The sequence below is a fragment of the Lissotriton vulgaris genome, chromosome 5 (genome assembly GCF_964263255.1).
Source record: "Lissotriton vulgaris chromosome 5, aLisVul1.2, whole genome shotgun sequence".
In the NCBI taxonomy this organism is placed as follows: Eukaryota; Metazoa; Chordata; class Amphibia; order Caudata; family Salamandridae; genus Lissotriton; species Lissotriton vulgaris.
The window spans coordinates 1789428957-1789454386 of NC_141693.1; the positions used below are offsets into that span (position 1 = coordinate 1789428957).

The 25430-nt window shown below is 46.5% G+C and overlaps 1 protein-coding gene across 7 annotated transcripts in view; it reads left to right on the forward strand.

Moving 5' to 3' along the window:
- LOC147717179 (signal transducer and activator of transcription 5B) overlaps positions 1-25430 on the forward strand; it is a 1664723-nt gene that overhangs the window by 1234928 nt on the left and 404365 nt on the right. For all 7 annotated transcript variants that reach the window (XM_086924123.1, XM_086924125.1, XM_086924127.1 and 4 more), the window contains one exon: positions 16576-16727. In XM_086924123.1, coding sequence (XP_086780249.1) covers positions 16576-16727 — 152 coding nt within the window. The remainder of the gene's footprint in view (positions 1-16575; positions 16728-25430) is intronic.

Consider the following 25430-nt stretch of genomic DNA (forward strand, 5'->3'; position numbering starts at 1 on the left):
GCCCTGGTGTATGTGGCATGTCCAATTACAGCCAATTTTGTTTTTTGCTATTACAAGGCTACCTGTTCCCCATAGGACAGAATAGGGAGTTTGTTTATAACATCTTATTAACATAACTCGCCCAGGGAATTAGGTGGGAAAATAAAGTTTAGTGTGCCTGAACTCAGAATCTAAAGATGCATCTTTTAGTGAAGGTGATTTTCAAGTTCTGTGTTTGAGAATACCAGTTTTAGAAAGTAGGTATTTTCTTGCTCAGTCATCCTGTGTGCCTCTGCTGGAATGTGGATTGCCTGTCTGGGTTTTGGATGACAGAAGGCTGGGGAGCAGGAGTGGCTGCAGATAGTCTAGGTGGGTCAGGAAAGGGCTGAATAGACCTGAGCTGCAATTGGGGAAGAGGGAGGAGATTTCCTTGCACCTCAAAGGGCCTGGTCTGCCTCTGACCATGCCGACTCCACCTCCTGCCAGGAAGTCACACCAGAGAAGGCAGAACTGGTTCTGGCTGGGCACAGACATACTCTGTAAGAGATCAAAGGATTTTTGGATATAAATATTTGGGCCCAGACCCTTGAACTTTAGAACTCTTTTGGACCAAGAAGACTGCCAATTAGAAGAGCTGGAGAAGCTTTGAGGAGGAACTACGACATTGCTGTGTGCTTTGTTGTGTTGGCCTGCAGTAGCTGCTTCTGTCTTGGGCAGTGAAAGGACTGGACTGAACTTTCTCCAATTACTTTTGTGAGTTTCTCCAAGGGCTTAAGGTAGAGCTTGCCCCCTGTCCAAGAAGTCTCAGGAACAGCAAAGATTTCAAGCTCTTCTGCCCTCAGCACTGGGGACTGTGTGTTTTGTGCTACAACACAAGAAGAGCAACCCGACAACATCTACGGCGCCGCTGCCAACTCCGTGTCCTGAAGACACCGACAAGGCACTGCCGCAACGCCGCACCGCGACCCTGCTCTCACCGACGACGCCTGCTGACGCCCCCACCGAGCCTCTGGTCGCACCGCGACCTATGGACCACGCACGCCGCACTGCCTCGCTTCATGACGATGCCTTGGTATCCCCGACGCTGCCGCTCCACCCCGAAATCTATGCCTCTGTTTCCACCTTGGTTCGAGGGCACCACTCTTAAAGTTACTCGACGCACCACCCTCATCTCGTACCGCAGCCTTGGCCTACCGACGCCAGCGCCATCGACTCCAGTTTGTCAGCCGATGACAGCTCTTTAGCAATGACGACAACCTGCCAGCACCGCGACAAGCACCGCCTTTGCTTCGCACTGCGACCCTGGTCTCACTGATGACACCATCTGACGCTGCCACTGAGCCGCTGCCCGTACCGCGACCTTCAGGGCGCCGCACGCTGCACTTCGCACCACAGCACCTGACGCTTGCCGACACCAGCACTCCTTACTTCAACAGAGAGGAGTTTGATCTGCCACGCGTGTGACTTCAAGGACCCGACAACTCCTCCACCGACCTCCGGAACCAATGCCTGCGGACGCCGTGCTTTCGGAAGCTCAACGAGAGGTCGCCAAAGCCCTACAGTTCTAAAAGGTACTGTTTGCGAGTCTTCCCGACATCGTAGCTGGCCTGTGATGCCGCAGTCAGCCAGAACTGTTTGAATGTGTTTGCTCCCGATGCCGTGGTAGCCCCGAACGGAGCTATCGACATCAAGAAACTGTTTTTCAAGCATATTTTGATTTTTATCATTTTTGGTCTTAGCTTAAGTATATACAAATATTGGATATTTTTCTAAACTGTTGTGGTATCCTTTTGTAATGCTTACACTGTATTACTGTTGGTTATGTGCAAATGCTTTAAACACTGCCTTTAAGATAAGCCTGATTGCTCGTGCCAAGCTACCAAGGTTGTGAGCAGGGGTTATTTTAGGAGTGTAACTCCCTTATCCTGACTAGAGTGGTGGTTTATGCCTGGCTTTGGCATATGCCCTAGCCTACCAGAAATCCCATTTCTAACAGGTATACATTACAGCTGTATAGGGAGACAGGAACTGCCATGTATATCAAACTTTGATATCTAGGCTTTCTGCTGCCGGCCATCTGTGACACCACATTTGTAGTGTCCCCCACATGTTGTGATCTGTGTTTGTGTGAGTATGATTCCCAGCAACACTACCCCTCAAAAATAGAACAGGAAACCAATGTGAAAACTGGAATAATCGAATATCATCAGTCTGTATGTCTTTCAGTATGCAAAAGAGATTTTAGAGTCTCTTTAATTGTGGTCTTTTGAACGCCATATTTCAAATGTCAATTACAGAATCTTACACACACCATGCACCAGCATGTCTGGGAATGTCCCTGCCAGAATCTAAATAAACAAGGGCTGTTGTCTACTCATAAAAGGACTCTCCACATCAGCTGCTAAAACCAACATGTCTGATAGAGACTTCTACCGGCAGCGTCCTAACCATAGAATTTCCCCAGTCGTTAGACTAGATCCAGAATTCCTTTCGGGAGCAGTCCCTCTGCGCTCCTGGTAGGTGGCGTCTATGGGCTCTGCATCCATCATGTGTGTCGTCCGCGCTGGAAATAACATGGCATACCTATTTAGGCGCCACCCAGGTGCGCTATCAGATCTTTTCTTTCCGCACCAGCCAGCTCTGATCCAGAGACAATCTACCACTCTGTCACTTTTTGACAGGCCTTTTCCTATTTTCATCCTCCAAATCCGACACAGAGCCAGAGGGGCATCGCCCAATGCTGGCTCAGACGTCGATGGGAGCCCTGCCTTCCAGATCGGAACCTGAGCCTTATTTTTATTGGCTGGGCTTTGGGGAAGAATGGGAGGGGTCGCTGGACCCTCGAGAATTCCAGCCCTATGTTGAACAGAATGTGGACTGGTGTGAAGACCTGGGTGAGGCCAGGGGCCTGGTTATTTGGAGGAGGGGGCAACCTGCACATTGGTGGTGCGTAGGGCGGCTGAAGTCCTTGACCTTCAGTTGCTCACAGTGGCATTCAAGACTAATCTTTTGACGGAGGTGCTGCAACCGGTAGTCTCCACATCTGATAGAGACTACTAGCCGGAGATTCCTTAATGTAGAATCATCCCCAGGCGTGAGACTGGATCCGGAAAACTTTTTGCCACAGCATCCCTGCGCGCCGGGGGGGATGGCACCACGTGACTCCGCCCTGACTTCTTTTGCGTCTGTGACGTCAGCGAGGATACATAAGTCCCACCCCGGCACGCCAACGTCTGTTTTTTCTCATTTCCACGTGCAACGCGAATCCGAATTGTGTCCTGACCTGTTTTCAGGCCTTCTTTTCTTTTTCATGCTTTGGCATTAGTGGAACAGTGTGCGAATGCCTTCGAGCTTCAAGACATGTTCCTCTTGTGCACGTCCCATTTCGGTGACGGACCCTCACTGCTTCTTTGCCGTTCCGCTGTCGACCCCGATCCATTCTCCTGGGGAGCACGTTGTAGCAGAGGTCAATTCGGCGCCGCAAATACCCACTCCAGCACCAATGAACGTTGATCAGGCGCCTGTGGCGGACTCCACAGATTCATGCTGGCGTCGGGTTCTTGATTCGTCTCCTGAGGTTCCTTTCTCTCCAGAGGTCTGTCGTCTGTTGGTGTCTTCTTCCCCAGAGACAGAGCGCCGCATTCTTGCCTTTTCACCGGCATCTTCCAGGGAGTGCTCCTCACCGTCCCTGCGGCCTAAATCCTCGAACCCTTCTTTCTGTGGCTCGCGGCTGGCTTTTCCAACGGCCTCTCCACCTTCCCCTGGGGCACCCCTGGCCACCATTCATCTGTGGATCCCTCACTATTCCGGGGCTGGCTGCTTCCCCCTGGACTTGGGGACAGTCAGCTCAGTCTGCAGCCGTCGCCCACGGAGGAATTACTTTCTCCTCCGCGACGCCCTACTGAGGTCAGTGTTGCCTTTGTTCGGGCTGTTTCCACAGCTGCTGGTATTCTACAGATGGGTGAACCTGTCACTCCATTTCCTACAGATAACCTTTTGGAAATTCTCCACCAGGGCTCTGGTGGACAGGAGTTGTTCCTTCTTTTTGAAGCATCACTCCATAATTCTCTTCTGGGGGCGTGGAGGCGCCCTGCCATGGGTGATCCGGTGCCTCAGTCGCTCCTGCATCTCCACCGTCCGCCTCTGCATGACCCTTTCTGCCTTTCCTTCCACCCTTCTACTCAAGATTCTCTTCTACGGACAGCTTTTCCGTCCTTGCTTGTGGTGTTGTTTCCTCCGTCTCTGGAGGCCCAGTGGTTGGATTCATGGGGGCATAATGTCTTTGCTTCTTCCAGTGCTGGCTTGCGGGCGCTCAATACTCTGTGTGTGTTGGCTAGGGCTACTTCCAGCCTTTGGGACTCTGTGGAGCCACTTCTTTCTCATGTCTCCCATGAGGGTGCCAGTGCTTATCTGCTGATCTATGAATTGGATGGTAGGGAGTTGGCCGCGTTTATTCTTCGTGCGGTCTTGGATGTTGCCGAAGCGCTCAGCCCTGCTATGGCCACTTCTGTGGCTCTCCATCGCCATGCTTGGCTATGTGATGCTGTTTTTCCTGAAAATATTAGGGAGCATCTGGTTGACCTGCCCTTTGACAGGGTCCTTCTGTTTAACACTCATACGGACTCCGTCATTCAGCGTCTTCTTGCAGGACTCCGTCCTCCTCCTCCTCCTTCTCAGTAGACGGGTTTGTTGATTCTCCGGGACTTGGTGGGAGGTGTTATCCCATTGCTCCTGGGATCTGGTGTTTGCAGTGACCGTTACTTTTTATTTTTTTATTTTATTGAGAAAGTGGTACACGGAAGTACAAAAATTCATCAAGTGATTTACAAAAACATTTAATTCTAAAATAACAATTGATATATTTACACAGATTTTACAATATATACTTTAGCGAGAGGAATAATAAATTACAGATAAAAGACATTTCATGACAGGGCATTGGTGTTCTTCTTTGTTCTGGGCTGTAGTTGCAGACTTCTTCATCTGCTGTGCAATTTTTCACATGCTTTCTGCCCCCAAGGAGGCTGGCGTATTTGTTTGCAGGCTTGCCCTGCAGTGGCTGTGCTCTGTTCTTTCCCTCCATGACTTTTGGTGCCATAGTGCCTGGCACTATTCTGGATGGTGCTGTTCTTCACTATTCGTTTTTCCCTTTTTGTTTAGCTAATTTTTCGCACACTGTTCCAGTATTCTCACAGTTTTTATTTGTGATGGCTCCGCGATGTGGCGCGGAAAAGTTCTCCGAAGAAAACTGAAGTAGGCGCGCCGGGGTGGGACTTATGTATCCTCGCTGATGTCATGGACGCGAACAACGTCAGGGCGGAGTCACTTGATGACGTCCCCCTGGCACGCAGGGATGCTGTGGCAAAAAGTTTTCCTGATCCAGTCTCACACCTGGGGATAATTCTACTTTAAGGAATCTGCGGCTAGAATTGTCTCTACCAGATACATTGTTACCGAAGGTAAGTAACTTGTACGTCAGGACCCTTACTTTTGTTTAATGATGCCCTCACTCAAGTCCTTTTGGGTACCTGGTCTACCCCCAAAAAAGGAACTCCTGTGAGTAGGACAATTGCTTGACGCCATTGCCCGCACCTGGGTACTCAAATTTTCTCACCCAACACCCTGCCCAGAGGCAAAATGATAAGCTATATGGAAGATGTATTAAAAGATCCAGTCCCACAGAATACTCAATGGTTGATGCATAGGATGAGGCAACATCCTAGGCTGTTTGTTTAAATATGTCTGCATAACGGTCTTTAACGATGTGAGCAGTTTGTGAACAGAATGACTTCGGCTCTGGAAGAACAAGTTAATTACTTTAGGATAGAGACCATGGGCCAGATGTAGGTAATTGTGAAATACCGATTTCTTAATACAAAATTTTACTGATTCGGTATTAAGAAATCGGTATTTCCGATGTAGGTAAAAATTCGATAATTTTTACCGAATCGGTATAAATCGGGGAAAAAAACGGAATCCTTAATACCGATCGGTATTACCGATTCTTAATTACTGAATCGGTAAATACCGAATCGGTAATCCAAAATTCCTGCAATTGAGGAATCAGCCAATCCTGTGCATCCTATTTACTCCCAACAAGGAAGTGGCCACACCCAATCAGCTGCACTGAACCAGAAGCTATTGGAGAGGCAGGTAGCAGAAAAAGACAAACTGGAGCAACTTTACTACCTGACATCAAACACCAGAATGGACAGCCAGGACAGGGAAACTGATGGTGCAGAAAGGAAAAGAAAACTTAAATTTAGTGAGAGAGAGCTTGAGATCTTAATTGAGAAGTGGCAAAGGAACACACCAAGCTATTTGGTAAAAAATCACTACAAGTGCCTGAGTCACAAAAAAAGAAAAATATGGATTGGAATCCAGGACCTCATTAATTCCATAGGTGTGACCCACAGTGACGTGGATAACCTAAAAAAGAGGTGGTATGACCCCAGGAGTATGGCGAAGAAAAGGTTGTCTGGAAGGAAAAAGCAAGCAAACCTGACAGGAGGAGGAAACAATAGAGCACCTGCACCGACTGCCCTGGAACTGCTTGTGGAGTCCACCATTGAGCTTGAGTGTGTCCCCCAGCCAGACGTGTGTATATCCCACTGTTGTGGAATATGTAGGAGTCATGGGTGCTCCCAGTAAATTTTGCCACGATGTCGGTGATGATGTTGGCCGCATCGCAGATGACCTGCACGTTGATCTAGTGGGTGGATTTTCTGTTACAGTAGATGTACTCGTTGGCTGCAGGAGGGCAGATAGGTATGTCTGTCCCATCAATGCACCCTATAACATGCAGGAACTGTGAATTTTGGTAGAAGTCGTTTTTTGTTTTCTGCAGTTCGGTCTGTGTGGTGGGGAAGCATATGTAGTGATGCATCCTTTGCATCATGACATCCAGGAAATTGTTAAGGAACCGAGACAGGCACCCCTGTGACACACCACCTGCCGCAGCTATCACCCCCTGGTAACATCCTGATGCTAATAGGTGGTGGCTACAGAGCACTTGGACATGTGGTCGTATAGCGTGTGCCCTTGGTGTAGAATGCTCCAGGAGTGGGTTCAGGTCCCGTATCAGGTCCAGGATAGTTTGGGGGTGTAGCCTGTACCTTTCTTGAATTTCTGCCTCAGTGTGTTTAAATAGTTGATGCGCTGTCTGCATATGCGCTCCTCCCTTCTCCAGATCCTCATTCCTGCTGCCTGTAGTCGTAGCCGCCTTGCAATAACATAGAGGGCCACCATTGTATTGAGACTGTATTTTGCGGCGGTTTAAATGCTGTGCACATGATTACCACCTGCTTTGAGTCAGTGGTAATTACCGACTCTTAAATACCGAATTTCATGAAATTCGGTATTACCGATTTTTGGTGCATCTCTTTTACTGATTCTTATTTACCGAATCGGTATTTGGGGTTTTCGGTATCTCCGATTCGGTAATAAGGAATTGGTAACTGGTTTTCCTTATTTTACCGATTCCTTATGACCGAATCCATTCGGTATTACGAAAATTGCAATTGGCTAAATACCGGTCGGTAATGGTGAAATTTACCGATTTTCAACGTTACCGACCGGTATTTACCCACCTACATCGGGCCCTATATCAAGCCGCAGATTCCTTGCCATAGAATTTCAGACTGGATCCCGATGTTTTTTCGTGAGCAGTTCCCCTGCTCACCTGTAGGTGGCGCTGATGGTCTCAGTTTCCATCGTCGACGTTGTCTACACTGAAAATTACATTGTGGTACCTATATAGGCAACACCCGGGCATGCTGAAGTCAAGTCACTTTTCAGGATTTTCCACACCAGAAGCGCGGAGGCATGAAGAAAACTGACTACTGGAGTGTCAAAACTAGGGCCCTCTAAGGAGTCATCCCTGTCATTAGAAATTCATTCGCAGAGCGTTGAGGATGAGTGGGTCAGTAAGGAATCTGCAGGTAGATATAGGGGATAGAGGCTGAAAAATTGGTTTCATAGCCTGAATTTCCTGGACTCGCCTCGCCTGTACTGTGTCCAGAACAGCTCAGATGAAAGGAAGTGTCTGAGAAGAAGTCAGGTGTGACTTTGGCACTTAGATAGCGAACCCCAGCGAGTGCTGAAGGTCCACTGTAGTCTGAAGGTGGAAAACTACAGCCTGGGGCCTTCAGCAGCAAGTCGATGAGGTAGGGTAAGACTGAAATCCCTGACCTCTGCAGATGAATCAAAACCACCGCCATCACCTTGGTTAACACCCGAGGAGTGCTGGTAAGGCTAAAATGAAAAATGATGAACTGAAAGTGCCTGTGGCCAGTAAACCACAGATAGCACCAGTGGGCAGGCAGGATGGTAATATGAAAATAAGCATCCTGCAAGTCCAACTCTACCATCCAGTCTTCTGGGTCCAGGGCCGACAAGACTTGAGCTTACATGAGCATTTAGAATTTCTCCTTTTTGAGGAAGAGCATGAGAGTTCGAAGATCGAGGATAGGATCAAGGCACTTGGGAACCGAAAAGTAACTGGAATAACAATGACCGCTTACTTCTGACACTGGATCTCTATGGCTCTCATTGCCAAGAGAGCTGTGTACCTCCTCGTGGAGAACAGACAGATAATCCTCCATCTGCCGATCGTGAGAGAGTGCCATGGAGTGGAGGGGGGGGTTTGGGGGGGATGGGCCTGAAGGGGAAGGAGCAGCCCCTTTGGACAATCTTCAAAACCCCCTGTCTGATGTTATGGACTGCCAGCTGGCAGGTATTGGTGAATCCTGCTGCCAACTGGGTCCCCATGGTGGTAAAAGGGCAGACTAGGAGTGTTTGGAGGCGGATGCTGCTTGGCGGGGTGATGGGGTTGGACTGACCAAATTGCCATGTAGACGCTAGGGAGCCAGTGCAACACGTCTGCTGGGCTAAAATTAGCATAGCTGGAAGCCCCCCTCCGTAGCCACAAAAGGAGCAAAAGGCAGAATGGGGTGGATGTGGGGCAGTAAAGAGGCTAAAGGACATTGCAGTAGAAAGAGAATCCTTAAAGCGCTCGAGCGTCGAATCGAGCTTGTAGCCGAAGAGACGGATGCCCTCGAAGGGCATGTCCATGAAGGAAGCCTGGACATGCCCCGAGAAGCCAGTCATTCTTAGCCAGGCATGGCGCCAAAGGGCCAGTGTTGTGGCAACTGCACTGCCTAGCGAGTCAGTTGTGTCAAGTCCGCAGCAAATCATGAACTTTACTGCCTCTCTCCCGTCGGTGATCGCTTGGGAAAGTACAGCATAGGCCTTCGCACCTGCACAACTGTATCCCACAAAGTGTGGGAATAATGGCCCAAAAGGCATGTGGTGTTCACGGATCATGCTTGCAGAAGAAAACGTCTTCCCAAATGAGTCCTGTCTCTTCGATTCCATATCCGGGGAGTGATCGGGAAAGCGCCTTAAGAAGTGGAGCCGAAGTCATTCTGTTCACAAACTGCTCACATCGTTAATGACCTCTTAGGCATATTTGAACAAACCTCATAGGATGTTGCCTTATCCTATGTATCAGCCATTGAGTATGCTATGGGATTGGATCTTTCAGTACAACATCTTCCCTATGTCTTACCATTTTGCCTGGAAGTAAGTAAGTAAAAATTTTATTGCACAATTATTTAAAATCATTGCAATGTGCACATACAGAAAATGACAGTTTAAGTAAAAAAAAAGAGGTATTCCAGTCTGTTAAAAAAGATCAGTAAAGTTAATGGATTGGATAAAAGGAAGGTGAAGCTGAAAAGCCAAGGAAATGTCACTTAGGAGGGTTAAAATTCAGGCTTGCTCGGATGATAGAGTCGAGGAATTAATTTTTATGATTAATTTTACAAAACGAGTCGCCAATTGTGGCGAGTCCCCCCTCAAACATGCCTCAAGCGCTTCTTGACAAGTCCTGATGCCGAGAGAAAGCCAAATTGGTCTCAGCCAAAATATTCTTTGCGCCCGGAGGTGATGGCAAATGCACAGAATGTGGATTAGGCTTTCCTCTCCCTGGCTACAGAAACGGCACTGAGAGGAGGCTTCTTTCTTGTATCCTTGGCCAAACTTATATGCCTTCAACGGAATTAAGCCGAAACGGAATCTCATTAATTGATGGTTAATATATGGCTTTATTGCTGATGCGAGATAAGATGGTAATATTTTCGGGGCATATAGTTTGGCAGCCCAGGAGCAGTGAAAAAGCTGGAGAACCTGTTGCATATCTGATTGATTTGATAGAATTTTGGCTTGCTTGGTTAAAAGCTTCGATTTCATTTCATCGGGCAGGGAAGAGGACCATATATCCCCCGCTTCAAGGGAATTGAGGGAAAATGACAAATACTTATTCCATGATGTAGTTGGGTTGCTAAGCAGGAGCCAAATTAAGTTTTTCAGCGTATGGGAGTTAGCTTGTTTCGCTTACAGACAGTATGAGATGAATCTTGCTCCCATAATCCAGCGCATAGAGAATAAGGAAAATTCTTTCCGGATTTGGGCATGGGAAGTCGAATTTGGCAGTCGAAAGACCCGGCGATAGCATGATGATTGTGCTCTATCTAGCCAGTTGTTCATTTTGTCTTTGAAGATTATCGCGCCAAAGGAGATTGTAAGCAGGAATTTTGCATTTATTAGTTTTATCAAAGGGACAAAATCTTGGGAATGCAGAGTGCTCTTCGTTCTCATAAAGGCCCCCTCTAAGCTGCGAGCCACTGCCTGCATCTCTGTTGTATGCACCGAACATCTCCCTTTATGGTCAATCCAGACGCCCAGATATTTGTATGCAGCGGCAGTCTCCAGTGGTTTCCCTTCTATAAACCACGTGGTCTATTTTTCATTCGCAGGTGAAATTGCCATCGTTTTGCCTGGAAATTAACTTCCAGGCATACACTCTTAGCAGGTTTATAGTAGAGACAGGGATGCTTTGTGGGTGTTCTCCATCTCAACTATTATGTAAAATGTCTTTACGCCTTTCCTTTGATTCCTTTTGATGTGATGTGATGTGAAAGACATTTATAGAGCGCACTACCACTCCAGGGAGCATCTTGGCGCTTAGCTTTTACGTGGGCTTCTGCAGAAATACAATTTTCCTCCAATTTGATGGTGAAACTGCATGCCCTATATTATTTCTTGACAGTTTTGATGCTTGAAAATTCTACATCTGCCACTCTGAAGTATTGATAATACTTTGGTGTTGTATATTCGCCCTTTCTTACCAATGCTTAAGTTGAGAACCTGGTTAACTCATACCCATTTGTGCAGTTCAGAAGAAAATGTTCATACGTTATTAGAATTGTGCATGAATTCTAATATTGGATTTTAGATGTGAACCTGAATCCTCTCAGTGTGATCTTATAATTGATTACATCTTTGACTGAAACACTAATGATTGATTTCTGAAAACACTACCTGACTGTCATTCTATTTTTAGGTCTCGGCCTGGCGAAGCTGCGCATGCGCTGCTCTGCCATGCAGAGGACTTTTGGAATCGATAAGATTCCAGCATGCACGCGGTGATGACAAACGAGACAGAAGATATGCTCGCGGGAATTGGATGCTTTACTGGCGGCGTGATACACTGGGGACTTTTTTTTCGCCGCCAGTAAAGGCAGTCCCCACATGCACATCTTCTGTCCGTCCCATGATGGGCCGTGCTTGTCTTGTTATGGGATGTGAGGAAGAAGTGAGCTGAAGGGTGTTCCTTGTCGAAGTGTGTAGTGTCACATTGTGAGTGCACTATATATATGATGTGCTGATAGACTTTGTAATATGCTTTGCATTGTATTGCCAGATTCTTCTACCCCTTCGTGACCCTGTCAAGACCCCAAAAGACAGTTTCTGAAAGGTATTACTTAGTCAAGGTGCAATAGCCTTTACTCTGCGCGTGATGATGAAATGTTGGTCCTTTACACTTTGCAGGAAGCAATTACTCGCTCGATGGCCCTTCAAGGCATTGCGCTTTTCATGGTGCTGAAATGCAGCACTCTTGGCACTACAGAACGGTTACGTCAAGGCGTGACGCTGAAAACCTGCGCCTAACCGTGTTACAGAAATATTGTTGCCCGTAGATGCTTTTGAAACGCTATGCAAGCACAGGCCTAGTATCCATGTAGCGGAAAGTTTGTGCTACAAACGAGAGTCCTGTGCATATCGCTCACAGACCATATTCACACAGTACCTAAAAGCAGTATAGCCCCATACAGACAACTGGCTACGCCCCGTTTTCTGTGTTAAAATGCTGTACATTACACACAGTACTGAATGACTAGGCCCTTTTCATGTTGTGTGCTGAAACAGTTGATCCTGCCAATCACTCTGCTTATGTTTTTTGTTTAGTTCCAAACTTGCTAAAACACGTTGCTCTATCACTGGAGCTTAAAAGGCACGAAGCGCGGTTCCTTTCTCGGATCTCTTCGTCAAAAGCTATGTGTCATGCTTGTTGTGCAGTGGGTACTGTGGAGGCCAAAAGCTGCTTTTATTACTGTTTCCTGAGATCCTGACCCACCTCTTCTCGCAGGGTTTGTATATGACGTATTCTGTCTCTTTGTTTTAGTTCTCTGGGTCTGTAATTGGCAGCATGACTGAGGACAACCAGACGTGTGCTGCGTTGGTTGCTTTGGCACGTACAGGCCGTGGGGTGCGGTTTCTGTCATGGCGTGGTCTTTACTCACTCGTTTTACCTCGTGACAGGTCTAATGCCTCATTGCACTAATGCAGCTAGCAACAGAATCTGTATTTGAACCCAAAGTCACAACATTGACTCCCAGAGGATAAGAGGTTCATCAAATGAGAACCACAGACCTGAGTAGCAATAAAGAAATGTTAATCTCTAAGAAGCCTTTCTGTCGCTTTGCAAATACATGTTAGTTTGTGTTATTATGATCCTTGGCGAGCCCATTCTCCCATTCCCCAACTCTTGACGCGTTGTCAGTCGGTCATAGGGGAATCAAAGAAGCTGTCTACATATACCTAACACCTTGAGGTATCTTTGTAGGTGACATACCCGCTTCACACCCCTAACCTTTAATGAGCAGGTCTGCACCAGCTATTGAAGGGAGGCTTCCTGAACACATCTATCCATAAACGTATCAGTATCTATTGAGCTCTATTGTCACATTGTAAAATGTTAGAAATGCTCAGTGAGTGGAGTGCCTGCTGCAGAGGTTTGTGTAACCCTCGTGTCATCTGGTCAAATTATTCCAGACCAAGTCATCAATGTTATGTCAGTTTGAATGCTTTTGAGCTGGGCAATACAATATAGATATTTAAAACATCAAAACGAGTTTCTGGTAGGCACTATATATAAATGTGCTAAGCTCGTACTGTGAGTATACTTTAATTCGTGAAGTGTTTTTGACTTACTAGATGGTATTATGGCTCCCACAGACTATGTTAGCCCTTCACTGATGCATCCTTTATTGTGTCGAGTGTGGGCATATGTCAGTGTATAGTGGTTACGACATCAGGCTCATTCCACACCTTTGGCCTGATGCGTGTAGGTACTTTGCAATCATAAAGTCAGTTGAGTGCAAAGTACCAATATGAAATGACCTTCTCAACTATCATTGCAAAACCAAGTGCACACATTTTAAACCCTTGGTAGTCTCAAGGAAAAGAGGGCAGCAAAGGGGCCTTTCTTGCCCTTTGGGACACAACGTTATACATAAATGTTTTGTGAAAGATCTTGTGGTGTCAAATCATGGAATGGTTACTTGTTGCTGTTAGGTGCCAATTTCTGGCAGTTTACGCGTTGTATATGTAGGATGCTCGCTTCCTACAAATACACATGGGCCTATATGTCCCAGAAGGAACTGGTGGTCTCCCGGAGATCCATTTCAGAATGTGACGCTTTCTGTGACATTATTTGTGACTCCTGTCACTTGGGGGAGCTGAGATCACAATTCAAGAACATTGCATTCTTTATACTGACACTGTGATCTGCTGTCCTATTCGCTACTGTGCACAATGAGGCACAGAACTGGTTCTTGCCTTATTAATATTAATAAAGCAGATGGTTTGAGCCTCAATGAACTCAGTCATTTACACAGCAAAGGTTTAGCAAAGTATTTGTTGTGCAAGGACTGAGGATGCTCAAAACAAAAAAAAGTATTGCACTAAAAGCATCCAGGTTGCGAATCCAGCTATTTGTTCTTTAGACTTTTCACAAAATGTTTTAATAACGACGACATGTTATCCAAATTCGAATATGTGCTGAAGAAGTTCTGCAATCACGAACATAAAGCCGACTCCCGTTGAAGTCAATGAAGTGAAATGGGTGCTAAAAGCCAAACAACTTAAGTGTTGCAAAAATGGGAAACCGATTCACTGCGAAGTGTAGCAAAACAACATTTTTCATGATCATAGTTTCACCAGCATCTTTACATTTTTACATTGGATAATTTTTCCTGTCGTTCTTTCTTTCTTTCTTTTTTCTTCCATTCTCTTCATCACATTTCTTTTTTGTCTGTTTCTTTGTTTCTATCTCTCCTTTATTTAATTCTGCATTCACTTCATTTTCTTGTCACTTTCTCTCACCATTTCTTAGTTCCCATTTTTCTAATTTTCTTCCCAATTTTATTTGTAGTTATTTTTTTCCTATTTATTTGTACATTTTTAATGGTTTAATGTTTAATATTTTTTAGTTGACTCTCTTTAGGGTGTATGTTTGCCTCCGTGCATCATATTCACGCTGTTTCTTTTGCCTTTCTTTTGCTCATGGATGTATTGGCTCTTTGTATATGAAGTTGGCCCATCTCTTTTTAGGTCCAGCATTCAAGACCTCTTTTATATACTTTAGTATATACATATATGTGTATGTACTTTGTGGGCTCTGGAGATCAGCCTTAGGACTTTTTTTCTGGGCAACTACCGCTATATAACTGTCTTGATAGAAAACGACCAGTAGAGGTCAGTAAAATACCAGAATTGCTTTCTGCTGAGTGACTTTCTTTCTTAATTTTTCTGGCAACTGCCTCTATTTAACTTTCTTGATAGAAAATTACCATCAGAACTCAGTAAGATACCAGAAACACTTTAGCATTCTCTAGATTCCAGTCCATAGAAATTGTCTTCCACGAGTATCCATAGACATAATCTTTTTTTCAATTCTTGTATTTTCAGTGATATGACCACCGAAGGCCCTGATTTTATATTAAAAACAGCTTTGGACTATACCAATTCCCGCTGAAAGGCAATATTTCTCTCCATGTGTTCCCATACCTGGTGTGAAATGCAGTTTGGTGCTTACTTTCCCTCCATGTTAAAGAACAGTAGGTGCTTCAGCACCCAGGCTAATGTGCTGAATAGCTAAATACATATAAGGTCCCAAAGGCGAGACCGATTGCATTGCAAATGCTTGTTCTCTAATACTCCCAGTGACACTTTTTTCTGAAGAAATTTTGGTGGAATAAAATCCCTTCATCCTCTCTAATATACAAACCATGTGTGTTGTACAGACCAGGGTGTTGACATCTGTACTGTCATGCATCCTTGAGTAGAACATTCGAAATGCCAACGATCCGGTATTAGCATCTGGTGTACGACTTTTGCATTGTTGACTAGCATTGGTCCTGGGTATTCAAATATCTTTACTAGATGTTGTGTGTGTTAGAGAGATTTGTTTAACAGCAGAATGCGATGTCTCACTGTGTGAAGGATACATTTCTGGAAGTGTTTTTTTAGCTCAAATATTTTTTATATGTTTCTCAGTAGTTTTGTGGACTTGTTGAACGGCCAAGTGGTAATTGGTCATGGTTTTTGCTTTGTCTAATTTGCTGGTGGTAGAACCTGTGTCTGTTTTAATATGGTCTAAATTCGGATGGAAATTAGGGACCTTGCAGATACTTTTGAAGTGCCGTGGTTGCTTTGTGCCTTATGCAAAGTATGAGCCCCTTGAAGGTTAAATGTATTTGCTGTTGTCTAGGCACTGTTGTGATGAATTGATGGTTTAGATCTATGGAAGCTGCCAATATCTCAGAGAGGATGAGAACCATGTCATGGTCTTTATCCAGGAGGTATATGTCCCCTCAGATTGTGAGGAATAAGTCCTTAGTCCACATTGGTCCCTATCCAAAATTTCTTGGCCTGCTTTTTTGCTGAAAAGTCTGTTGTATACTCGGTAGTTATCTCTACAGTGTACTTCATTGATTCACACTTCATCGATAGGAAAACACCATCCATCTCCAGTATTTTCCATTAATTAATTTGTAGATTTTACATTGTAAACAGACATGAGCAGAATTTAAAGGTCCCTATGCGATTCTAATTATGGCAAGACTGGCAATATTGTGAGATGGACATGACTGTAGGACTTGAGAACATACACTTGGGTAATAAAGTTCGGTGTTGCACAGTGTTATGGTAATATCTAGTGATTATGATGTGTCTGTAATTTCCAATATTAGCCTTATATGTTGGAAAGGAATGCATTGTGGAATATGTCTGACTTGTTGCTTCTTTTCATAAACATTTTACGCATTTTAAATACATACACTTTAATAAGCACATTCTCCTGTCTGAGCATGCTCTGTTTTACAAAATTACCATTGTTGGTCATTGATAATCATAAAAATCTTGAAGGACTAGCTAAAGTTGATAGGTCATTAACTGTGGTGGTTTTTTCAGGACTTATCAGAAAAGCACCAGAAGACGTTACAGCTCCTACGAAAACAACAGACTATAATCTCAGACGATGAGCTGATCCAATGGAAACGGCGTCAGCAGCTCGCAGGGAATGGTGGACCTCCAGAAGGAAGCTTGGACGTACTTCAATCTTGGTATGTGTTTACTAGAAGTTACAATTTTGGCCATGCATTGTGTAACCTAAGTTCCAACTACTTATGGACAAGTGTTATTTCTCTATTTACATTTCACACATAATGGTAGGATTTTTCTGAATATTGCAGTTACTGCAAAACCATTACTGTTTATTTTCTTAGGGCTTGAAAAACCACAACTGTGATGTTATGACTGCTATAATTGCAATACTGGTTTAATGTGTTTTTGGGCTTTTTGAGAATGATTTTCAGTACGTTGAAGTATGCAACATTTCCACTATTTTAAGTCACTTTAAGAAAATCTGGGCAAGGATCTGGGTGTACAGGTTGATAAAATATACAAAAGTAGTTAAACGTTAAGCTTGAAAGCAAACAAGACAGTTCCCCAACTATGTTTCTGAGAGTTCTTTGTCCATCTGTAATTTTTCTGTTTGTGAAAAGGAGTCTATATACCTAAACCTATAATATGCTGCTTCTTTACAGCAGAGTCAACAAGCATTGGCATAGCCAATAGGTCTCGCCTTTGGGAGCTTAAGTGTTTCGCCATGCAACAGTTGATGTTGTTGCAGGAAGGATATTGTGCTGCATAACTAAATACTTATAAGGCACCAAAGGCGAGACCTATTGGCTATGCCAGTGCTTGTTTCTTTTATGGCAATTTTATATAGCGCCGAACTCGACCCGAACGTATTAGAGCGCTTTGCATGAGCACCAGTTACATTACACAAGGACGCATTCCTTTTTGGTAGGCATCGGGAAATTAAGAGATTAGTCCAGAATCCCAGGATGTTGCCCCACGCACAGCCACCCTCTGCCTACGTACATACCTGGTGAGGATGGGGACCCCCAGCTCCTGCCTCTCCCTACATCATCGTGTTTATCTCGCCTGCTCTTGACGAGGGTGAAGAAGACCCCCTCGGGCTCTTACCTGATGAAGATGGACACCCCCACGTCCTCGCAGTTGACGTACACCTGGTTCCATGTCTCGCGGATGAGGCGCTTCTCCTCTTCAGTGATGTCCTCATCCCGCTCCCACCTCTCTGTCCTAGACCTTCTTCATGGAGGAAGCGACAAGGGGTGGCGGGGAGCTCAGAGAGCCGCGTGCCCAGCAGGCTGCTGGGGTGCCAGGCAGGGTCAGCGGGGGCTGAGGAGGGCAGGAGCGGTGTGGGGGCGCCACAGATATGGAGGCTGCAGGGAATGGGGGCTTGTCAAGAGGTAGGGACTGCTCTGGGTGCGGGGAGCTCTACGATGTATGTGGGGGAGGGGTGCTGTGGGAGATAGGGGTGATCTGTCCTTCACATAAGGGGGCTGCTTCAGAAACGGGGTGCCCTGGACCGCAAGGTGCTCTGATTGGGGACTGTGTGGAAGGTGCGAGTGCGGGATGCGCTGCAAGGGAGCTTGCAGTGGGGCTCCATCCATCGGTCTCTCTGAGAGAGGGATGCTTGCCTCCGGGTTTGCTCTTTGTTTATGGGCAGCGTGATGCGCTGAAAGCAGGGGTGGTGGACACAGTGTTTCTTGGTGGCAGCGTGGGTGATGTGAGGGAGTGCGGGGGTGCTCTTGCGTGGGTTCTGTGTTTGGGGTGGCTGTCTAAGTAGAGATGTTGAGTGGGCTTCACTGTGGCACTCTGGGTTGCTATCTTATGAGGGGGAAGGGCTTCTAAAGATGGGATCGCTGTCCTGGGAGTTACCTGGTGTTTGACAATCGTTGGGTCCTGGTGGGCACCTAGAAAAATAGTGGGGGGGGGGGGCTTTTCTGGGACCAACGCACTGTCTGTGACAATGTGGGCTGATTTCTCTCAGTGGCTGCTATCGGGATGGGTGACTCCTTGGGGTATTCTGACAGGAGGTGGGGGCTAGGAATGGGGTTTTCCCTGGGGCAGCAGTAGTGTGGGGTTGTCTTTCGAGTGCTGCTCAGGAAAAGGTAGTCCCTCTACAAGCGGGCTGCTGTGGAGAGGGGCGATGCTCTGGGTGGTGGGCAAATGTCTGGCGGCTCTCCATTCAGCAGATGTGCGCTCACCCAGACCTCTCCACCCAAAGCACACTGCCCTCGGCTAGCCCTGCAATGTGCGTGCTCCGAAAAACGAAGCAAAATGTGCTTGCACCCCGGAGCCTTTAAGGGCTGCATGAGCTCCAGCTGTGGCGCGTGGTGCTTTTCCACCCCGCCTTCATCACCCATCTGCTTTTAGGGCACCCTGCGCTCTCCAGGGGGGCGGGTAGCGGGAAGGGGCTTTGGTTGGGCAGCTTCCTCACCCAACATTTCGAAAACCACCCGGGATTGGTACTGTTCACAAACTTGGATAAAGAGGAAATAAAACAGCCCCGGTTCATGTATTGTATTGTAATTGCTTTATTTAGAAAGCTTCACACCCCTAACGAGGCACCGAAGTGCATGCGGGTAGGCGTGGCAGGCTTCATTTAGAGGGAGTGAGGCTTGGTTCAAAGAGTGTCGAATACAGCATAGTTTAAGTGGAAGGAATCTTATGGTGTATGCGTGGCCAGAGCGCCCTGATGGGGTTTTAGGTTGCAGCGCTTATGAGCGTAATGGTGCCAAGAGAAGAGAGAGCTAGAATGCAAGCGCTGTATAGCAAAATTGATTGTTGTGCATTAGTAGAGGTCTTCAGAGGCACAGCTCACGCTGGACACAGGCACTTAACAATGAATAAAACCCCGGAGCAAAAGGTGAGTCCTTGCGGACTCGGTCAATGATCTTCCAGGGGTGACAACTACAGCAGAGACTGGTGGTGCGTAATATTAGTCCAAATTACTGCAAGAAATTGAAGCATGTGAGCTCATCTTTTAGGAGGAATCGGTGCTGTCCCCCACCACCTTGCGCAGCCTGAAACTTACTCTGCGGTGTAATGTCCTGGCTTCCACCCACTTCTCTCGAAACTTAGCAAAATTTATATATGCAGCCGAGCATATATGGCTCGCAGCAATTTCACATGAAGGCTTTCTATACGCTTTTAATGGATGGCCCACAGAGTCGCTGCAAGCGAAAACCTTTCACTTGAACCAAAGCTGCTGGTTACAAATATAAATATCGCACTCGCGTTTACCCGTGGACAACCTCGCGCATTGGCCGCGCGCGAGGTGGGGAGAAGCGGAAGTTGTGTGCGCACTTGGCCAATGCACACAAAAACAAGCAGGGGGAAGGGGCATGGGCGATTTCCTTTTGGGAGCGTGCGACCATTATGGCGCCACCATATGGTGCTGCGCGCTACCGAAAGTAAATCGCCAAGATGTGCACGAGTTGCATTGCAAGCAATGCAGCGCGTGCACTTCTTTGCTGCAAATGCTCTGCCGATGGCATTAGGTCCCCTCCTATGCAATGCATGCACGTTGCGTAGGACGAGACCTAAAAATGGGAAATACTTACAAAAATTAAAAACATGATTGATTTCCATACTCGCATTGGTGGAAGTTAGAAGTTATTAGTATGAACAACATAATATATTGAAAGGCCCCGGGACCCCATCCCCTGGGGCCGATACTGTCATTTTAAGGGGCAAAGGGAGCGCGCAGCCTCCCTTTCCCGAGCCTTGAAAAGCCACAGGGACCCCATCCCCCAGGGCGGGCATCACTGTGGTGTCCTGGGGTTCCCACCCCCGGACACTGTGGGGTTCCCACCCCCGGACACTGTTTCCCTGCCCGCAAGAGCACAAACAAACATTTGTCTGCTCCCATAGCGGGAGCTTTAAAAATCCTTCTGCCAGATTGAGTAAATAAATGGCCATGGCCTCAGAGGAGGAGAGCCATACGCCTCCCTACCAACATTCTTTTTTTATAATTAATTGCCGGCTCGGTGTTCGCCAGGCGCCATGGATGCCCTAGGGGCCCTGACTCTCACACCCCATGGACCTCCGATAAAAAAATATTAATGTGGGTGCCCTGGGTAAACACATACATTTTTAAACAAGCATTTACAATGCAATGGTCTCGGCATTGTTAAAGGTAGAGCTATTGGCATTGCTCATGACATTTTTTTTTTTAAATCATAAATAAATGGCATTATCATTTATATTGCCAATAGCCTAATTGCTTGCATATGCCGAATAGCTTAATCGCTTGTATATGCCCAGTCATGCTCCTCGCCCAGCTCTACTGCTTCTACACTAATTTAGAAAGCGCTGCGAGGCATGACTCTGCTCCTATGGAAATACACGGAGAGACCTACTCTATCTATGGAGAGATAGCTAGTGGCGAAATGCCTTCATGAGTAGCCTCGCTTGTTGATGCAGATGCTAAGCAGACGGCCTGACTCAGTCTAAACATGATGGATCTTACTACCATCCTGTAACTTATATTTGATCCTGTAACCTGATAAATAAATCTACAACTGGTTTTCCCCATGACCTGTCTATGAGGCATTCTTGCATTTTAACAGATACCAAAGAGGAAGAGTAGCTCAACTCACTTATCTCCTTAACCTTTTAACAGATACATCAACTAAGAAAACTTTCCTTCAATGTCCATTCCACGAATAATTTCACAAAGCTTATAAACACCAGTGGCACTTCAGGATCATCTGTGGACCCTTGTTTAGCTAACCTTTAAAGGAGGCATCATTGCCAGCAGCTAAGCTTCCATCGTTGCCAGCAGTCACCAACCACCATATTGGTCTTTAGCCTCTCTTCCTCAGAATGCTTTTAACATTAAACAGGCGAAGATCCAATCCGTTATGTAGTTGGTTTTTAATGCTGCAGAATGGGTGACCCAGTAGCTCGTGCCAGTTCCGATGAATCAAAGAGCCTGAAGGTTAATACATTGATGTGGGCTGCTTGTTCAGAGTGTGGTTTTGTATGAGTCGACTGGATCGTTTGTGTTATTGCAACCTTGAGAGGGTTTGAAGATACTATAATAGGTAACTAAAAAACCCTGAAACGAATGGACCTTGGCAGTTAGAACAGACCGGATCCATTTCTGAGACCTTCTCTCGTGAAAAGCAAGCTCGAGAAAACAGTGCCAAATGCGTAGCCAATGATTTTAAATATAATTTACAGGAGGAAAAGTGCAACGAGTGTATGTCACAGAGACGCAGATGCTGGCCTTCCCTCCCCCCCCGCCACTCCCATGAACATGCTGAGTAATAGTACTGCTACCTAAAGACGGAAGGATGGTATATTTCAGTTATCAGTCGCGACGGCCGTCCGTGCCAGGTATGTGGAGATTACAATGTAAAAGCAATGCATTCAAAACGCGAGGTGTTGAGTCTTACTATAACATGCTGGAAAGAAGCTAATACGAAGCAAATGCTATGTTTAGCAGCAAAGGAGATCTTCGAAGATGGGGAAACAGCAACACCTGTCTCGGTCGGGGGTATACTGAGCACCCATCCTAACAGGAGCACCGTTGTGTCATCTTTCGAGAGCCCTCCGTAGCGCAGTGCTGTACGGACATACGGACAGAGGCAATTAATAGCGCCGAAGCCTGCATGCTTGGAACATTATCCGCGCCACATGACTCACCTCTCAACGCCTGCACAGGCCCTGGCGGCCGGCCAGCGCTGCTCCAATGGGACGGGCTGGCAGCCAGCCACGGCTCGGCTCCAACAGGACGGGCAGCTGCTGTGCTGCAGAGACGGGCTGTTCTGTCACACGGGAAGGCGTGCAGCTCCTCCAGCAGAGGTGCAAACCAGGCTGCGCTGGAACGGCGTCCGGAGAAACGGGTCCCTAAAACCATCCTGCATTCAGCAGTTTAAAAGTGGTGTGCAGTGTAGGGGAAGCGGTGGGGAGTGAGTTGCGGCAAGAAGCGGTGCTGATTGTATATTGTTTTCTTACTTTCGTTCTTTCCAATTTTTTCTTTTATTACTTGAAAAAAGTAAATATTTTCCTTCCCAATACTGTTTTCTTCCCTTTCCTTTCTGCTAAGATAGCTCAGTGAGGTAAACCCTCACCTGTGGCACGTGTTTGGCTGCAGGGCACGAGTTCTACTTCTCCTGGCGTGACCAGCTCAGCTTTTCATTCTTGAGACGTCGGTAATCTGAGTACCGTTAAACTATAACTCCCACAGTTACAGTGCTGAGCGATGGCAAAAGTGCTATGAAGCGCAGTGCAAAATGTGAGTCACTCTTAGAAATATTACTTTGCATCTCGCCAACGTTTTTGTGTCTACCTTTCTTTCATTCTCTTTATTTTGCTTTGTTTTTGAGTTTTCTTCTGTTTTCCTTTTATTCTTTCTTTCTTGTTTCCATTCCTTTGTTGGTGTTTCCTTTTCTTTCGTCTTGTTTCAGCTCCGAATTTGTTTTCTTTCCCTTCTCCCCAAATCCGTGTGCTGCATTCTTGTACAGTACCCTTCTTTGTCCTCCCCACCCCTTTCTCGGATTATAAACACCTACAATATATAAACAACTTTTTCCTTTTGGAAGCTAGCCCCGCCAGGCCCTCCGTAGTTAAGCTGTTACTGAGTGCACAATAAAGCCATCATTTGGTTTTGTAATCATTTTACGAGGCTGTAAAACTACATAAAAAGAATTGCTTGCAGCAGACAGCCCCATCTGCCGCCCACCCCCTCACCAGGGGTAATTACTGCCCTTATCAGAAACCCATCCTTCAAAGAAGACCCTTCATGACAAGAGATACTGGAATTAAACACATCCCGAGTTAATAATTTCCCATATTAGCAACGTGCAATTAAAAACAAAAACGGTTTACAGCTCTCGGCGGGGCAGCGGCCGGGATCAAAGATGCCATAATGTGCCTTCGGATAAAATCTGCGCAGCGGTTGGCATCAATTACCTGCAATCATCTCTTTTCCGCAGATAAAAGGCGCCCGAGTTTCTAAACACATATAGTGACTCTGCCACAGAGAGATCCCCCTCACCCTCCCCCCCCCTAACACGGACATACATACGGTTAAACCCCGGGTGAAGATTTAAATAGACTGCACTGCTCCTCGGTCCCCACGTTCAGAAAAATAAATATCCATACCTGGAAGTGGAACATGACGCGCCCTGTGATCTGAGGCACATTAGCGGCAAATGAAATGTTAGCAAAATAAAGGTATGCTCTCTCCTGTTGGAGAAGAGTGAGGAGAGAGTCGAAAGAGAGAAATATAAAACATTGAAAATAAGGCAACGCTGCTACTACAAAAACAAGCTCACGCGCCGCGCCGCGCGCTGGTATGCAGACTCCCCCTGCATTACAGCAGGCGCGTGTCGTGATCCGGGCTGCATTAGCACTGTGGAGACAAGACCTGACCGCGCGCATAACGTTATCCTATGGGGAAACGCTGCGCGCGGCCAGGTCTTGTCTCACTTCGGTGTTCCCAGACTGCTGAGACGCCGACAATAGTTCTCTGGCGAGAACGCGCTTTCAGCGCGTTATAGCCGAGACCTAAAAAGGGGAAAAAATAATAATAAATGGGCAACATGAGGCGCTCATTTATTAATCAATGCTCCTGGAAGGTGCGCTCCATAATGCCCTACAAGTGCTCTTTAAGAAGCCCAGCCTGGTTTATAGGGACAAGGTGATACCTGATGGTTGAAGCATGACACCAAGAAGGTGTTTGAGGGTGTATAATCAACACTTTGTTTGTTCTTTTTCCTGAAGAAAAAGGTCTAAAAAGAGTATTATAGGTGGTAGGATACGGACCAGGCTGATGAAGGCTGATAGCCAGAAACCGGTCCTTGGATGCTTGATTCCGGTCTGGGAAAGACATGGCTTGGTAGTTCGGACTGGACTGTTCCCATGAGGCACAGGGTCAGAGCTGATTTGCATATAGCCAGTGTCTAACCCAGGGTGGTGTGGAGTGCAAAAAAACGATGGATTTAGGCCCAGATCCTTGTACTGGGGTGAATGTATGACCTTGTTCTACATTCTGTCCATCAACTGTGTTTTTTGTAATTTTCACCCCGAGTGTGCTGGGTATACTCAGACGTGAGTCCCAGGCTCTCCACACCACTGTAGTCAAGCTATCCGGGCTGATGAAGGCTGATAGCCAGAAACCGGTCCTTGGATGCTTGATTCCGGTCTGGGAAAGACATGGCTTGGTAGTTCGGACTGGACTGTTCCCATGAGGCACAGGGTCAGAGCTGATTTGCATATAGCCAGTGTCTAACCCAGGGTGGTGTGGAGTGCAAAAAAACGATGGATTTAGGCCCAGATCCTTGTACTGGGGTGAATGTATGACATTGTTCTACATTCTGTCCATCAACTGTGTTTTTTGCAATTTTCACCCCGAGTGTGCTGGGTATACTCAGACGTGAGTCCCAGGCTCTCCACACCACTGGAGTCAAGCTATCCGGGCTGATGAAGGCTGATAGCCAGAAACCGGTCCTTGGATGCTTGATTCCGGTCTGGGAAAGACATGGCTTGGTAGTTCGGACTGGACTGTTCCCATGAGGCACAGGGTCAGAGCTGATTTGCATATAGCCAGTGTCTAACCCAGGGTGGTGTGGAGTGCAAAAAAACGATGGATTTAGGCCCAGATCCTTGTACTGGGGTGAATGTATGACATTGTTCTACATTCTGTCCATCAACTGTGTGTTTTTTGCAGGATACGGACCAAGTACATCACAGTTAGGGCAAGTAGTGCATTCAAGTTACTAGACTTGCAGGTCTAGTAAAATGTTTAGGATTTTTCAAGCCCTGGTAGGGGCTGGCCTGTGGCTAACCCCATGCATGGTCAAAGGCCGTGCTTGGCGTGGGTTTGCCTGCCTGCAAGGTGTTGGACGCAGGGCTTGCAGCCAACCTCAGGCCTACCGTAC